The 19,091-nt window shown below is 35.3% G+C and overlaps 1 protein-coding gene across 1 annotated transcript in view; it reads right to left on the reverse strand.

Annotated features, from left to right (window-relative positions):
* The window catches only part of RGS22 (regulator of G protein signaling 22), a 182,953-nt gene that overhangs the window by 22,393 nt on the left and 141,469 nt on the right, over positions 1-19,091 (reverse strand). The window contains exons 18-19 of the mRNA XM_044683939.1: positions 18,800-18,868; positions 1,606-1,767 (exon numbers count right to left, since the gene is read on the reverse strand). Coding sequence (XP_044539874.1) covers positions 1,606-1,767; positions 18,800-18,868 — 231 coding nt within the window. The remainder of the gene's footprint in view (positions 1-1,605; positions 1,768-18,799; positions 18,869-19,091) is intronic.

Here is a 19,091-nt window from a genome sequence, read left to right on the forward strand (position 1 = left end):
TATACTATTACACACAAAATAGGGCAGTAATGGAAGCAGGCAATGCCCACAATTGGTCTTGATATTCCTTATACTGTTCTCATTTTCTACTCTTCCATATGGGGTGGCTATATAAAATTTATAATTCTACATAAATGTGATCAAGTTGATGATAGAAATAGGGAGAAATATGCCAAATGAAATAAAAAAAGAAATCAGAAGTGGAAAAAGGAAAGAAAACATTCCTGAAAAGTAATCCCCAGAGAAAACAGAAAAAAAAAAATCAAAGGGCCCTACCATTTCTCTGTGCCCAAAGGCCCTGTCCTGTGAGGTCTTGAGTGCCCCAAACTCCAGAGGCTACTGAATCAAAAGAAGTTTGGAACTAACAGCAGATGTAGTGAGGAATCACCAAGAAGTTACAACAGCCACTCATGGCAGTATTTCCTCTCAAAAAACAAATCAGGAGCCAATTGTGGATGGGATATATGATGGAGGAAATCAATAAAGGAAAACTAGTATGCAAAATACTATGGAGCACAAGAATCTCAGGACAAAATTTCACAGGAAGAGAAAAATTATGAAATAAATATAACTAGAATCTTAGGAAAGAGAATGAAATGGCCACAAGGACTCCAAGAGTAGTTAAAAGGCCTAGTTTAAAAATAAAAACAGAAGGATAAGGAATGAGACAGATTTTAGAAGCTAGGAAACTTTAGCAAAGAAGTATTAGCCAATTCAAAGTGAAGGGATCAAGTACTAAAAGTATTCAGTCAGAGGCCTGATAGTGATAGAAAGTTGAACTACAGTAAAGGTCCTCTTTGAACTGTAAAGTTCCTTGATTCTAATTAATGATTTGAAAATAAATAAATTGCTTTTATCTAATCACTCTTCCTTTCCTTTTTGGTAAGGAGAAAATGAGCAATGGTCTTGGACTCAGGAGATCTGAGATCAAATTCCAGCTCTGCCACTTACAAAGCTGAGTGTGACTATGGAAGATTTTCCTTGGTTTATTAAATATACTAGTGCTCATATATAATAATGCTCATATTACCTAATTTACAAAGCAATAATGTGAAGAAAATATTGTAATTCTTAAAGTGCTATATAAATGTTAATTATTTTTCCTATAGAATATTTTTTTTCTTGACTGATTTACTTATAATCCATTATCTTTGTTACAGTTCCTACAAATATGATTTGAAGATATTTACATTTAGTTTTCTTGGCTATAACAGCAAATATAAAAATGTGGTAGAAGAGTAAATGCATGGTATATTCATAAACTATATGCAGAAATAAGACTAAGTGTCTTAGAAATAGTTATAATTAATACAATAGCCTATTATTATAGGTCAAACTTAATTCACCTTATTACTTCAAAGTCCACTATTTCATATTAAGCATAAAGGATCCAGAAATATTAACATTTTTGTTATCGTTCAACATTGATAATACACACTTTAATGTTTATACATGTGAATGGAGAAAGGAACAATATTTCAAAATTAAAATAATGCAAAACATGGCCTATCTTTTGCACATTTTATACTCAGATAAAAAACTAAAATTTTAATGCATTTTTCTTCTTAACATAAATAAATGGTTTATTTCAATTTATTACAGTACCTTAAAATTTTGAACTTCTTGCCAGAAAAGTACATCATTTCCCAATAAATCTCCTTTTAGTGATACGTATCGCTGAAACAATTTTGCTGTTAGAGGATTCAATAATGCTTTACGGAAAGCAAGAATTTCAGTAGATGAAGATATCCATTTACTCTCTTCAGGCTGTCCATAACAGAGAATGCAATAAATGAGCTTTGTTTTAAAAAAATATTAAAATTTCTCAAACCTCCTAGTAAAAAAGACATTAGTTAATTTTTCCAACCCCTATTTTCTAACCCTTATTTTTCAAAGTTATGACATGAATACAATAAATCTTGGCATTTTCCTTCCTCAGGTCTACTATCTATTTGCCTTATCCATTTTGGGGGTGTGGAGAGCAGAAGTGGCAATATTTTCTTAGGGAGTGGAGTGTAGAGAAAATCAATATATTATATAGATTAAAAGACTATGCTGTATAATAATTGAAGCTTTGTGCTAAAAAGGGAACACACAAATCATTTTGCAAATACATTAGTTTTTGATTTAATGATCAATTTAGCCAATCCAGTTTAAAGGATGTCACCATTATTAAGAAACAGGCTACCATGGCAGCTAGGTAGTTCAGGGGCTAGAGAATCAGGACTGGAGATAGGAGCTCCTGGGTTCAAATTTGATCTCACACACTTCCCAGCTGTATTACCTTGGGCAATTCAGGTAACCCCAGTTGCCTAGCCCTTACTGATCTGCCTTGGAACTGATAGTATTCATTCTAAGACAGAAGGAAAGGGTTGGGTTTTTGTTTGTTTGTTTTTAAAGGAAGAAACAGAAGTTACCAAATTTATTACTAGAGAAAAAAGGAACCAATAGAAAAGTACAGCTTGGTAAAGTGGGTGTGGTCTTTATGTTGACCGCCTCATGAAAGGTTTTGAATACAAGCTTGGTGACACATTTGCCATCTAAAAACTGGCCAATGAAAGCTCAGAGAGTTTAATTAACCACATTGACTGCAGGATGATGAATTTTTCAGTCACAGAGACTCAAAAATTTATCTGCTAAATTGTAAAGCAACCCTAGAAACACTGAAATACATTGCTAAGAAAATGAAAAAAAAAAAAAAAAGAGAGAAACCTGAAGAGGGAAGCCATTCACAGTTATAATGTAAAATATTTAAAAGGGAACCTCAGTTCATCTCTTCACACTCACTCTTTTATGTATCATGGAAATTTCATTATTTTAAAATTAAAAGGGACTTCAAAGACCATTCATTCTAGCTCCTATTGTAGGTATGTAGGCATAAGTCACCTTTATAACATTTAATTATAACATTCAATTCAACAAACATTTACTAAAGGCTTATGTGGGACTGAATGGCAGAACACTCTGAAAGGTGCTAGGGAAGACACATGCTTAAAAGGGACAGGATTTGTACCTTCCTGGATCTTATAATCTAGTGGAAACCTCGAGGAGTGGTCAATCAGATTCTGCTTGTAGATCTCCCATGAGAATGAACTTATCACTCAGCAAACAAGCAAGCATTTATGTCAGACACCACACATTAAGCACAAGGGATACAAAGATAAAAATAAAGAAGCTTACATTCTAAAGGGAAGAAGGAACCACATATACACATGGGTGTAAAGAATATATGTATAGTGAATGTAAGGTGATTTGGGGTGGGGGGAGAGACTAGCAGCTATGAGAATCAGGAAAATCTTCCAGGCCAAGGGCACAGTCCTAGCAAAGGCACAGAGATGGGAGATGGAGTATCATGTCTAAGGAACAAAGTCCAGGAGACATTAGCAATGTATAATAAGCTAGAAAGGGAGGTTTGGAATCTTGTTGCTAAGGGTTTTAAATAGTGGCGCTTATCTTTTGTCCTAGAGGTAGTATGGAACCAATGGAGTTTACCTTTAGGTAAGGGAGTATTAGGGTCAAACTTCTTTTTTTTTTTTTTAACCCCTCACCTTCCATTTTAGAATCAAAAAGTGTATTGACTCAAAGGCAGAAGAGCAGTAAGGGCTAGACAATAGTGGGGTAAGTGATTTGCTCAGGGTCACACACAGCTAGGAAGTGTCTTAGGTCAAATTTGAACCTAGGACCCTCCCAGTGGCTCTCAATCCACTGAGTCACCTCACTGTCCCCCCAAAACATATTTTTTTAGGAAAATAATTTTAGTAGCTGTGTAGAGCATAGACTGGAGTGAGGAGCAGACTGAGGCAAAGAGAGCAATTATGCAGCTACTGAAATAGTCTAGGATAGTGATGGGCAAACTACGGCCCTCAGGCCAGATGCAGCCTCCTGAAATGTTCTATCTGGTTGTGGGACATTATTCCTAATCTGACAATGAGAAGGATACAATACAATGAAACTTCGAAAGAGTTGCCTTAGAAACAGACTGACCCATGAGCATTTCCTTTCCTTTGGCCCCTCTTTAAAAAGTTTGGCCAGCACTGGTCTAGGAGAAAGAGGCAATGAGGGCCTCAAATCAAGTATGAATGGAGACAAAAGATTATACATGAGTGACATAGAGAGAGAAATGTTAAGACTTGATAACCAGTTGGATTTGTAGGAAAGGTGAGACTGAGGAATTAAGGATAACAATTGTTATTGTGAGATGAGTGAATGGAAGGGTGATGTTGCCCCTGAGAATAATAGGGAAGTTTGGAAGAGTGGCAATTTGGGGCAGGGGGGATAATAAGAAGTTTTGTTTAAAACATGTTGAACTTGTGATATCGAGAGAATAATCCATTGAAAATATTTAATAGATATTTGTTGATGTAGGGTTGGGCTTAGGAGAGTATAGGGTTAGATATATACATTTTAGTTAAATTCAATAAACATTTATTTAAGTGCCCCCCTATCTGCTAGGCACCATGCTAAGAAAAAGAAAGATAGTTCTTGCCTCCAAGGAGCTTAAGAAAATATGCAAAAAGGAAGACTGAAAGGACCAAGGGATCCTGGGTGCAGGAGCATGATATTCTTACAGTTGAAACCAAGCAGAACTGCTGATAGAAAATGAAACATGTAGATCAGGGAATCATTTGTATAGAAAAGATTGACCTCATAGAAGCTGAAAAGGTCATCACTGGAGAGAATTGGTAGAGGGACCCAGGCCAGAGCATTACTGTTTACTCACCTTATGGGGGGTCATGGATGAGTCAGCAAAGAAGATGGAGGAGTGGTCAGAGAGGTAGAAGAGAACTAAGGAAGGCAATGCCACAAAAACCCAGAGAGGAGAGAATATCCAAGGGAAGAGGGTGGTCAACAATGACAAATTCTGCAGAATGGTCAATAAGGTGGAGAAGGGAAAGATCTTAGATTTGGGATTCAGAGACAATTGGTGAAGAGAAGGTAGGGTCCTACAGACTATATTATATGCTTGACTTTGAGATTCCTGGCATAGAATTAAAAGAATGGCATTTAAAAAAGGAAGAACTCACATAGTTTCACAAGAAGAGATCATGACAAACTGACCTTTGTTTTATTTTTATTTTTTTGGCTAGGGCAACTATATTGATAGATCAGGGAATATTGGAGTATAGTTTTCTTGAAGTTTACTAAAGTACCTAAAAAAAATCACATACAATTATTGTAGTATGTGATTGAGAAAATTATGAAATAATGCCCAAGACAATAGTAAACTTAGGAGGAATTGGGCCTGGCTAAATGATAAAATCCCCAAACACTTCAGTTACTTAACAGTTTAATGTTAACTTTGTTAAGGTCTTCCATGGAGTACCACAAAGATCTATATTTGGTCCTGTGGTTTTTAACATTTTTTATTAATGACTTGGATAGGGAAATAGATCAATCAATAATTATTAGGCATTTACAATGTGGCAGGAGCTGTGCTAAGTGCTGGGGATACGAAGAAAGGCCAAAAAAAAGCCTCTACTCTCAAGGAACTAACATTATAGAGGAGAAAATAATAAACATTTATTAAGCGTCTATTATATGTCAGGCTTTGTGCTAAGTACTAAAGATACAAAAAGAGGCAAAAGACAGTTCCTGCCCTTGAGGAGCTTACAATCTAATGGGGTGGGGCGGGGAACATCTTCAAATAGAAATAACACAAAGAATGCATAGAATAAGTGGAAAATAATTTACAGAGGGAAAGACTGTTTAAGAGGAGTTGGGGAAGGCTTCTTATAAAAGGTTGGATTTTAGTTAGGTTTTAAAGGAATCACATAAACATATACCTACCTGCAGAATATATAATACATACATATACACAAACATACATATAAAATGAATACAATGTAATTTGTGGAGAGAAGATGTTCACAAGGATATAGATAATAGAAAAGGCTATTTTATACATAGTTGAACTATTTTATAGTGTCTAACTGATTCTTGGGGGAAACCAGGGAATCCTGAAAGTGGAGGGAAAAGGAAGTGCATTTAAGGCATAAGCAAAAGCCCATAGAAGAAAGATAGAGGTAGTGTGTACATAACTTCCACTATGCCTGGAATTTAGAATGTGAATGGAATTTACTGAGTAGATTTACATGATTGGACTTACACTTAATCACATTTTGGCAACTATGTAAACTGGGAAAACTTGAGAAGGTTATTAAAACAAAAGTCTATTTCAGTGATTCCCAAAGTGGGCGCCACCGCCCCCTAGTGGGTGCTGCAGCAATCCAGGGGAGTGGTGATGGCCACAGGTGCATTTGGGGGCACTGAATAACTGTAAGAGGGCGGTGATAGTATGTGACAGGGGGCACTAAGTAATATTTTTTTCTGGAAAGGGGGCAGTAGGCCAAAAAAGTTTGGGAATCACTGGTCTATTTCAATAGTTCAGGAGAGGAGTGATGAGCCTCTGAACTAGAGGCATGGCCATTTGTGTAGAAGAATGTGAAAAATGTTGTGAAGAGAGAAAGTAGTTTGGGCAAATGATAGACTATATGACACTAAGGTTGTAAGTTGGGAGGACTATGGAAAGACAGTAATACCCTCGAGAATGACAGGGAAGTTTGAGAAAAGGGTAAAAGTCAAATTGATAAATGATCCCAAAGTAGGAGAAATCATGAACATGATTGATTACAGATTTAGGATCTAAATCTAAAAATATCCTTGAAAAGCTAGAATGTTTTTCTAATCCAATGAGAGAAAATTTACTAAGTACCAAAGTAAAGTCTTATATTTGAGTTTCAAAAAATCAACTTTATAAATAAAAGTACTATAGATTTAAAACCATAAGGGATTTTGGACTCATCATATCTAACTTCATTTCACAGATGAGGAAACTGAGGCACAGAGATAAGTGGCTTACTTCAAATTGCTCAGATATTAAGTAGAAGAGTCAGATTTTGAACTCAGTTTCCCTGCCTCTTATTTAACAACTTTTTCAATGTAGTAAGAGACGGGAAAGACAAATAGCAGTTTTTCCAAGTGGCCTACAAGTTCATTAAAAGTCAAGGAGTGTGATAATAGTCAACAAAGCTAGAGATCCTCAGTGATGTTGAAAGGCAGTGTGAGAACTGCTGAGATTATAGAGCCATTTTTTATTCTGTTCTATTAGATCTCCTCTGGCTGACATGTTAGGTTCAGTTCTTTACATTTTAGGAAGGAGAGTAAGGAGATGGAGTGGCATTAGAATCAGGAAGATTTGGGCCAGGAAGTTCAAATTTTGCATTTATTACCTCCTGGGTCTGTGATCATGGGCAAGTCCCTTCACTTTTAGCCTCATGCTGCTTAAAAAAACCCAAACTCTTACCTTCTGTCTTAGTATCAATTCTAAGACAGAAGAGCTGTAAGGGCTAGGCAATCAGGATTAAGTGAATTGCTCAAGTCACATAGCTGGGAAGTGTCTGAGGTCACATTTGAACCCAGGTCTTCTTGACTCCAAGCCTAGCACTTTATCTACTCTGCTACCTTGCTGTCCTTTAAATTACTCTTAGGGGGCAGCTGGGTAGCTCAGTGGATTGAGTGTCAGGCCTAGAGACAAGAGGTCCTAGGTTCAAATCTGGCCTCAGACACTTCCCAGCTGTGTGACCCTGGGCAAGTCACTTGACCCCCATGCCTACCCTTACCACTCTTCTGCCTTGGAGCCAATACACAATATTGACTCCAAGATGGAAGGTAAGGGTTTTAAAAAAAAATAAGAAGAAAATAAACTACTCTTTAAGGTTATAAATTTCATAGAAGTTGCCGGTCTGCATCACTAGAGAAAGCTCACTTGGCAGAATCAATAGATCTGGTTTAAAAAACCAATTGATATAAGTTTAAGAGTTTCTGGAGGAGAGTAACCACTACGGCTACATTAAGTTTGGTTTAAATAAATAGGTTTGGTTATTGGGAGGAAGAGAAAAAAATTGGGGTCAGGACATGTGTATTTGAGGGGAAGAAGGATTAAACTGGAGAGGGAAAAAATGGGTGAACACTTCTAAGACCAAGGTTTGGGCCTGAGGCAAGGGAAAGGCTTCCTAGCAATTAAAGCAATCTAGAAAAGGAACAGACTACCAGGAGAGATAATGGGTTCCCTTTTACTAAATATCTTTAACAAAAGTTGCATGAACACTCAGGGCAAATTGTTTTCAAGGTGATTTTTTTTTCAGGAAAAGGCTGGACTAGATGGCTTCAATTCCTTTTAGCATTGAGATTCTATGAATCTTTCCAAGACAAATTATGAGGAATTACCGTATAATGTAAGGAATCAGTATATAGGAATCACTTCATAGGAAGGTTAAGTGACCTAGTTACAAGTAAGAGTCTCAAGCAACACTTTAAGCTTATACTGATGGAAATTGTGAGGCAATCATAAAAAGCTGTTGATTTATGGAAAGTGACAGCAATAAGGAAGCTGATGTGATGAAGAAAATCAGTTCTGATGATTCAACTTTGATAAATCATTATGGAGTTTATGAAGTTAAAAAAATAGACACAGAGCAATGGAATCTTAAGAGAGCAACCAGTATCTGAAAGAGTCAAAGAATAAAAAAGGAAACCAAAATAAGGGTCAAAAGAAGCCTAGGAATGAAATATAGAGGTCAAAGAAGAGAAAATGCCAGCAACAGAGAGTGCCTGGAAGCTGATGGTAAAAACATCATTGGACCTTTAGAAGTCAGCTAAAGGAACATGCACATGTATTAAAGTCAAGACACAGAGCAAAGCATCAAGAACCCAGCAATGAGTCGAGGAATAATTAGAGCAAAGTAAGATTTTTAAGAAGTTAGAAATGTGGTAAGCAATCAGAATAGCAGAAATGAATCAACATCAATAAGAAGACCCTGAAATTGAGGCAACTCCTACCTCAGACCAGATGCCTGTTGCATACTTCTTGCTGGAACGGGAGCCAATCCCAAGAGATGGCCTGCTTGAGGCCTGCAGGGTGGAATAAGCAAACCTGTTAGGGATATTAGTTCATGTGCCTAGCCTAGGGGCTAGGGATAAGGGCAGATTTTGACATACAACTTCATACAAGAGAGATTATATTGCTTGAAGGTTTCTCTGAAAGAAATTCTGCTATACTCCATGAAAAAAAATATATGTTTAGAAATAGCATGTTTGAGTATAATCATACAATAAGATGTTATTATATTTTATTATAATATTATGTTACATTATTATTATTTTACCCATAACCATTCCATAAAAGTGGTAAAGTTGTTACTGCAATTGTCTCCATAAAATCAAATGTACATGAAAAGTAAATGCATATATACACATAATTGTGATCAAGGGTTCTGATATTTACCAAAACAGAAGGGAAAAAATGTTGTCACTAAATGTCAATACTTATCAGATTTTAAGAAAGTATTCTTGATGACTAAGGTCATTAGTCATTGGCAGAGATTGCTGTGGAATATTATAAGTAACAGCTTTGAGAACTTAAAAAAAAGATACTTAGAGAACCAAGATGGCAGAGTACAAGCTAGGATTAGATGAATTCTCCCCAATATTTCCCTTTAAATAACCTTAAAATAATGCCTCAAATAATATTTTGGAGCAGCAGAGCCAACAAAAGGGCAGAGGGAGACATTTTTCCAATTTAAAACAACTTAAGAGGTCTGAAGGAGAGGTCTGAAACATTGGGATGGGTATAGGCTCAGAGATGTTAAGGGGATCAGACAAACTATCAGAAAGAGAGTACAGTAGACTCTTTTCTGGCACTGGATGCAGCTGATACTACTGCAGTTCTGGGTCATAGTTCCAGAGCAGAGAAGTGCACTATGATTGGTCACAAGGGAGCAAGAGTCCTGATTATAGCTCCAGGGCCAAGAGGAACACTCGTGTTTGTAGCTGCAAGGGAGCAAAGGCCCTTTTTGAGTACGGAACAGAGCACAAACCAAAAGAACAGTGATAATACCACTCCCAGGACACCACCACCTTGGAAGCTTACTGAAAACCTGAAGACCCCTAGAACTATCTTTGAAAAAAGTAGCAAGAAAAAGCCTGAAGCTTGGCACTGTGTGTCCCCATATCCAGGTGAACAGAGCCCAACTTTAACATAGAGTTCAAAGAGAAGAAAGAGGTTGGGAAAATGAAAAAACAACAACAGCAAAAAGAACCTGATCATAAAAAGTTACTATGGTGGCAGAGAAGACCAAGATATAAACTTAGAAGACAACTATAAGCAATGCCTCAAAGAAAAATGCTAATTGGAACCAAGTCTAACAAGAGAAAAAAAAGTTAAAGAGATGAGTGATAGAAGCAAAATTGGGGGGAAAATGAGTGATACAAGAAAATTATGAAAAAAATCAATAGCTTGGTAAAAGATGTACAAAAATTCACTGAAGAAAAGAACTTCTTAAAAAGCAGAATTGGCCAAATAGAAAAAAAGAGGTTTAAAAATTCACTTAAAAATAATATCTTAAAAATAAGAATTAGGCAAGTAAAAGCTAATGACTCCATATGACTTTAAGAAACAATAAAGCAAAGTCAAAGGAATGACAAAAATAGAAAATGTGATAATTTTTTTTGAAAAACAACTGACCTGGAAATAGGTTGAGGAGAGATGATTTTAAAATTATTGGACTACCTGACAGCCATGATTAAAAAAAAGTTTAAATATCATATTTCAAGAAATTACGAAGGAAAACTGCCCAGATATCTTAGATATAGAGAGTAAAATACAATTAGAGGAATCTACTAATCACCCTCCTGAAAGAGATCCCAAAGTGAAAACTCCCAGAAATATTACAAATTCCAGAGCTCTCAGGTCAAAGAGAAAATATTGCAAGCAGCCAAAATGAAATGATTCAAATGTCATGTAGCCATTGTCAGGATCACATAGGATTTAGCACCATGTTGGCAAAGCTATGGCACGTGGGCTGGATGGAGCTGTTCCTTTTCCCCTCTCCACTGTGCCTGAGGACATTTTTTCACATCACCCAACCCTCTGCCCAAACCTCCTTTCCCTGTCTGGGGTAAGGAGGCAGCTCACATGTGGTGTGAGGGTGCAGTTTGGGCACTTGGTCTCTAAAAGGTTCATAATCACTGAATTAGCAGCTTCTACATTAAAGGTACATAAGGCCTGGAATATGATATTTGGTGGGCAGGGGGGAGAAGAGGGGACAAAAGAGCTAGAATTACAAACAACAATAACCTACTCAGCAAAACAGTATAATTTTTCAGCATAAAAATAGATATTTAATGAAATAGAGAACTTCTAATTATTTCTCATGAAAAAACCAGAACTGAAGAGAAAATCTGACATTCAAACAGGTGACTAAAGAGAAGCATAAAAAAGTAAACATCAAAGAGTAATGTGTAATTATCCTAAAAGTCCAAAGTCAATGATCTTTTAAAGCAATTTTAGGAAAAGATAATCGCCAATATCCTGGACCAGGAAAGGAGATCTTTTGGAGAAGATGCTGTAAGGATGTTTGCAGAAATCAAACACTATATTAGGAGATTTGGAGTGAACCTTTGGATATAATGACCTGAACTGGAGTTGAGTCCTCCATTATCCTGATTGTAAACACTTATGCCAAAAGGGGAATGCTCTCTAATGGCTCTTTATCAATGTGCCTATCAATCATTTTTCTTTCTCTCCTCTTTCTTCTTATTACCCAAACTGTAGTACCTCACTCCATGAAATGTATTGTATCTTTTGTGCTCTTATGGTGAGAAAATCCTAAATATGGAATGATTCAGTGGGGAGGGAGCCCAACATATTAAGTCTTCTGGAGTACCAAGAGTAGGGGACTAGCTAATATCCTTGTCCTTCCAAAGAATCAGAGGGGACAGATTGTGTGAGGTAAATATTTTGGGGACTGTCATCCCAGCTTTGATCCTGAGCACTGAGGAATCAGTCATGTCTCTGATGGTGGGTCCTGGCAGGTGTATCCTGACTTAACATAGCCATGGAGGCAGGACTTTTGAAAGCCATTGGCCAAGGAAAAGATCCAGAGCTGAGAGCGAGGAGCTTAGGTTTGAAAAACCAGAGAGCAGTAAGGGAGTGGGTTCTCTTTTACTCCCATCTCTTCAGCTGATCTCTCTAACTATCCTGGTGGCATTATATCTTATCTCTTGATCTCAAGCAAACAGTGGCTCAGAGTGCTAGCTAAAATGGGGGACGGGATTTTTATTTTAAATTAGAAAAACTGAAAATCTTTTTGTCTCTTTTTTTAAACTAATAAATGCTTATACATCTAGTAATGAGCCTCTAAGATTAATTTTTATTTATAACAGTAATCACAAGGGACCCAATGGAGTTAAAAATGCCTCTATGGGAAGAGGACACATATAACTTTTAAGAACTTTATCATTATTATAGCACAGTTAGAAGGAGTCTGCATAGGCAGAGGGCATGCGTAGAGTAGATTATGTTGGGGTAATCTCCAAGAAAATAAAGTAAGGATGAGAGATACACTTGAGGGAAAGGGGATAAAGGAACCACAGAATGGGGCAAATTTTCTCACAAAAGGAGTTTTTATAGTAGAGGGCAAAATGCAGGTGGGGCTAGGCAATGCTTGAATTTCATTCTCACTGGAATTGGTTCAAAGAGAAAAGAATATCAATACACACTCTGTTAGGTATAAAAGTCTATCTTACCCAATAGGGAGATAGAAAGAAAAGGGGATAAGAAATATTGGGTATGTGTGTAAGGGTGATTAGAGAAAGGCAAATTAAAACAACTTCACAACTAACAAAAATGATAAATGCTGGAGATGATGAGGGGACATTAGTGAACTATTGATGGAGTAGTGAACTAGTCCAGCCATTCTGGAGAATGATCTGAAATTATACCCAAAGGATCATGAAAATGTGCATGCCCTTTTATCCAGCAATATAATTACTAGGTGCAAATCCCAAAGAGATCAGAGAGAAGGGAAATGGACCTATATTTATAAAATATATAATATATAAAATAAAAATATAAAAATATAAAAATAATAAAAAGTCAAAACAGAAATTGAGGAAATGCCCATCAATTGGGGAATGGCTGAACAAATTGTGACGTGAGACTATGATGGAGTACTATTGTGTTATAAGGAGGATGGTTTCAGAAAAAAACATGACAATATCAAATGAATGCAAAATGAAGTAAGAAGAACCAAGATATTATTGTGCACAGTAACAGTAATGTAATAATGATCAACTGTGAAAGACTTGACTACTCTGATCAATACAGAAATTGAAGACAATTAAAAAAGATTCATGATGAAAAAATGCTATCTACCTCCAGAGAACTGGTAAACTCTTAGTGCAAATCGAAGTATACTTTTTCAATTTCTTTTTTTTTTTTTTTGCAATATGGATAATGTGGAAATATTTTATATGATTTCACATGTATAACTAATATCCTATCATATCCTTTGCTTTCTCAGTAGGAGGGGAAGGTGTGAGAGCTCACCTAGAACTCAAAATTTTAAAAGAAATGAGCATTAATTTTTAAAAGAAACTTACTCTTCGACAATTTAATTTTAATGATTCTTAAAGACATGAGGAAGGATTAAGGAACCTTTTATAATATTAAATTCTAAGATAATATAATTCTACATAAGGAAAAATAATAAAAAATATCTTAAATCAACATTCTGATACTGAAATGGTTATTTTGGGTATATATTCAGGTTAAGTCAGAAAAATTCAAATTAGTGACTATGTCTAAGTTATTATTGCTATTTTAATGACATATTTTCATCTGAATTTATGATTTCCTCAATGTAGAGAAATTCCTGTGGGAACTCTTCTTTTCAATACCGATTATCAGATAATCTGTACTTCTTTTAGATATTTGCCTGGGGGACTAGGAGTTTAAATGGCTTGCCCAATGCTAGAACATGCCAGGAGCAAACTTAACTCCAGCATTCTGAATTCCAAGGTCAGCCTTGTATTTACTACACTATGTTGCCTTTCATCCAAATGACATTCTATACTAAAATTTTAAAGCATTATCTTTCTACTCAAAGCTTCTTTGTGGAGACATTTTTTAAAAATACTTTATTTCTCCAAAATTTATGTAATCCTTTATAATCAGAATGATTCTAATGTGAATGTCTACATTGGTGACTACTTTATATTGGTTAAATCTTTATAAGAAACAGGCATAATGATCAATATCTTTACCTTTTATCACCTCCAATTTTTGAACTTCAACAACTTATTTTAATAGTTCAAGTTCTAGCTAATGTAACAGTATGCAGTGACTTCTTATAATTCCCCCTCTAATTTAGTATGATTCTGATCTCTGCTGTAACTAGCTGATAATGTAACTACAGAGAGACAGATGATTCTGACATGACTCCATCAATAAACTGTAATTTGCTGCTTCTTAATATATAATCTATAGCTCCTTTGTACATGTGATTTTGTTCAATGTTTGCCATGTCTAATGCCTTCAGATTATTGTTCTTTAACATTTTTTAATGAATTAATTTGTCGGTTACATTAAAATTCTCAGGTATCTCTTCTCTCTAGAAGGCATCATCCAACCAAAAAATGTGTATAAATAAATTATGTCTTTTGTGTTTTTATTTTATTGGTTCTTTCTCTGGAGGTAGACATTCACAAGTTATTCTTCAAGCATTAATTCTGTAGCTGTACATACTGTTCTCTTGGTTATACTGGTGTCACTCTTTTCAAAATTTCATGTAGGTCTTTCCAAGTTTTTAAAAAAATTAACCTGCTCATCATTTCTTATGGTGCAATAGTATTCTATTATAATCATATACCACATAGACTACAATTTGTTCATCCATTCCTCCATTGATGAACATCTCCTAAATTTCCAGTTCTTTGCCACTACAAAGACAGCTGCTATAAATATTTTGGAACTTATAGGTTCTTTTCCTTTTCCCCTGATCTCCTTGGGATACAGATCTAACAGTGGTATTGCTAAGTTTAAAGATATATACAATTTTATAGTTCTCTGGGAACAAGTCTAAATTGCTCTCCAAAATGGCTGGATCAGTTCACAGTTGCACCTATAGTGTATTAGTGTCTCCATTTTTCCACATTCCCTCCAATATTTTCCATTTTGCTCTTTTATTATCTTAGCCAATCTGATAGATGTGAGATGATATCTCAGAATTGATTTGATTTGCACTCCTCCAAATCAGTAATTTAAAACATTTGTAATGTGCCCGTCTATGACTTTCATCTCTTCATCCCAAGACTATATTCTTAACTTTTGCCCATCAATTATCAATTGGGGAATGACTTTTATTCTTATAAATTCGACCAAGTTCTCTGTATATTTCCATTATAAGACCTATATCTGAAAAACTATCTACAAAATCCTCCCCCCACAATTTTGTATTTTCCTTCTACTCTTGGCTACATTTGTTTTATTTGTACAAAACCTTTCTACTTTAATGTAATCAAAATTACCCATTTTATATCTTACAATACTCAGTATCTCTTGTTTATTCCTAAATTTTCTCTATTCATAGATCTGATAGGGTAATATATTCCCTGTTCTTCTAATTTGCTCATGATAACTCTTCTTTATGTCTAGTTCATGCATCCATTTTGATCTCATCTTAGTGAATGGTTTAAGATATTCTTCTCTAGCTAGTTTCTACCAAACTACTTTCCGGCTGTCCGAGCAATTTTTACCAAATAGTAAATTCTCATCCCCAAAACTTAGGTCTATACTTTTGTTAAATACCATGTTAGTACAATCTTTTACTACTGTTTGTTCTATATCTTGTTCTGTGCCATTGATCTATCTAATTCTTAGCCAGTACATGATAAGTTTTGATAATTACTGTTCTATAATACAATTTCAAATCTGGTACTGCTAGACCTCCTTTCTGACTTTTTTCCCCCTCAATTTCTTTTATATTCTTGACTTTTTCTTCTTCCAAATGAATTTCATTTTTTTAGCCCAATAAAGTAATTTTTGGCAACAATTGGGATAGAATTGAATAGATTGATTTAGTTATAATTGTCAAACCACCCGTGAATAATTAATATTTCTCCATTTATTTAAATCTGACCATCTGTATAAAAATGTTTTACAGTTATGTTCATGTAGTTTCTGGATTTGTTTTGGCAGATATACTCCCAGGTATTTTATTCTATCTATAGTAATTTTAAATGGGGTATCTTTATCACCTCTTGCAAGTCTTTGTTAGTGATATATAAAAATGTGGATGACTTAATGTGGGCTTATTTTATATCCTGCTATTTTGCTAAAACTACTGATAGTTTCAACTAATTTTTTAACTGAATCTCTAGCATTTTTGAAATATTTCCTGCAAAAAGATGTTTTATTAACTCTATGTCTATTCTTATTCCTTCAATTTCCTTTTCTTCTCTTATTGCTATTGTTATCATTTCTAATTCAACATTAAAGAATATTGGTGATAATGGGCATTCTTGGTTCACTACTGATCTTATTGGGAAGGCTTCTAGGCTATCTCCAAACAAAGGACTGCTGATGGCTTTAGATACATACATGCTTCATATCATTTTAAGAAAAAATTCATTTATACCTATGTTTTCTAATGTTTTTAAACAGAAAAAAAGTAATATTTTGTCAAAAGCTTTTTCAGCAGCTATTGGTGTAATTTTTACTTTTATTATTAATACAATTATTAATAATTATATTATTGCATTCTAGAAATTATAGTTACATATAATATTGTCATATTATAATGTATCTAATTATACTATCTTATATAATATAATGTATTAATTATAATTATTATTAATCTATCTAATTATAAGATTCTCTTGAGGAAAGTAATTATAATATAGAAGCATGAGTCTTCCAAGCCATCCATAAGCCTTGTTCTCTTTTATTACTTAAACTTGAAACCTTTTTTCCAACCTATTTTTCCCCACTAAATTGTGCTCATATTTTCACTGAACTCAGAGAAGATTCAAAATATATGTTGAGTTGGCTTGGTACATCTTTAAGTTCTTCATGGAACTAGATCTCAACTTCTTCATCTTCTAAAACAGACATAGATGATTAAGTTGAATTATTTTCATAGTGGTTTTTTAATTTATGTTTGTCATGAAAACTTCAAGGTAAAATGAGTTTCCTCTCAAATGTTTCCTGTTGTTCCTCAGCAACAGATGAAGCCAACTCTTACAAAGCTTTTATTTATCTCTCCGAGGAGAACCTGCTAGCCATTCCTCCATATAACTTTCACTTCCTTTTGTCATCCTTTTTCATTTATTGGAAAAATGCCAAAATTGATGTGGTTGCTTATCCAGTAACATGTCAAGTCCTTGATCATTTGGCAACAATTTCAAATAACTCAGTATTTAAAACAAAAGTCTTTTAAATTTTTAAGAAAATGCTATCTTGTTAAGGGAATCTTAAAATTTTTTTTTTAAACCCTTGTACTTCGGTGCATTGTCTCATAGGTGGAAGATTGGTAAAGGTGGGCAATGGGGGTCAAGTGACTTGCCCAGGGTCACACAGCTGGGAAGTGGCTGAGGCCAGGTTTGAACCCAGGACCTCCCGTCTCTAGGCCTGACTCTCACTCCACTGAGCTACCCAGCTGCCCCCTGGAATCTTAAAATTTTAAAAGAAAACATACATTGGAGTTCCAAGACAATTCTTTTTTTGTGGCTTATGTCATATGACCATGCTATGGTGAGGATCTATTTGAAGTATTTCTCAGTGTAAGGATGAAGTTCCATCTCCTCCTCAATTGATGGAATTACAAGATCTTAAAGGTAAGATTGGTCATGCTATGATGATTTAAATTGTGAAGAAGGTATTTTATGGCCTCTGATCTGTTCATGAGGTTTGGATCTCATCGATTAGTTTAAGAAGGATTAGAGACCAGATAACTAAAGAGATGCCCCTAGCTGTAGGGGCTTTAAGCAGTGAAGAAGTTTCCCATCAGTGAATCACTTGGTTCTAGCTTGAATTTTCGTGGTGAAACCAACAGAATGTAGAATATGTTAGAGTTCCATGATCTTGGACACAAGCACACCTATGGAGAGAAAAAGTCTCAGAAGATGTTGTCAAGATGTAGCTGTTGCTGACTTTGGGTCACAGAGTTGCCATTGAGTCCAAGCCTTTGGTGTACTTTATACCTAGAATCTCAGGTAGCTTGCTGAACAGCTTCATGTACAAATAATACTTTCCCAGAAACACACACACACACAATATAGGAAAAACACTCACTATGGAGACAACTCTCCAAGGCTAAGTGGCTCTACCATAACAAAGTTCCATCTTACTCTCTTGCTCTCTTCTTTCAACACTCAACAATTGCACTGGAAGGCAGCATATCAGCTTAGATACTTGGCTTCTCTCTTACAAGCAGCCTCTGAGTGGCCCGCCCTCCAGCTACTGGTGGAAATTGCTGCTTTCCTTCATATAATGTCCTACTGTTTCACTTGTTTTTAGTAAGAAAATACATAACCATGCACAAATTTGGATATTAGCAACAAGTCTATTTTTTCATGCTCTTTAAGATGCAGAATTGGCACATCTCAAATGAGGTATCACATTGTGATTTTAATCATTATGATTTATCTTAGCTCTGATGCTACAATGCAATCCTAAATCAAAGTGATTTTGTGAGATAAACTGAACCTCTTGATTTGGCTCCATATTCTATTTTTCTCTTTTGTGTTTGAAAGGAAAAGTACCTGTAATCATATGTGCTCAATAACCTATACTGGGACAAATAGTTTACTATGTTTAACCAATGAAAGATAGATATCCCCAATTTTGGTCTTTGTGGCTAAGAGTTTCCAGAAAGTCTTCAAAGCATACGGATACAGAAAAATAACATTCTGACAGAAAGTGTGGATCTTCAGGGATAAAACTTATGATACTGTTACTTGCCTTCCAGACTCCAATTTTCTCTCCTTGTCGCCTGAGCATAACATCTTCGGCTATATCTGCCATCTGTAACTAAATATAGACTAAACATAGAATCAGTTCATTCATTATAGATACAGTGGTGCCATGGGATGCAACAGGTTTCCTGTGCCTTATTCACAACTTGATTTTTTACTCACCAAGACAGATCTGAGCTTGCTCTCAATCTTTCAATACATAAGGTCAATGATCACACTGTAAGGCAGCAATATCAACCTAGATATTTGGTTTCTCTCTTATAAGTAGCCTCTGAGTG

The sequence above is a fragment of the Gracilinanus agilis genome, chromosome 1 (assembly GCF_016433145.1).
Source record: "Gracilinanus agilis isolate LMUSP501 chromosome 1, AgileGrace, whole genome shotgun sequence".
Lineage (NCBI taxonomy): Eukaryota > Metazoa > Chordata > Mammalia > Didelphimorphia > Didelphidae > Gracilinanus > Gracilinanus agilis.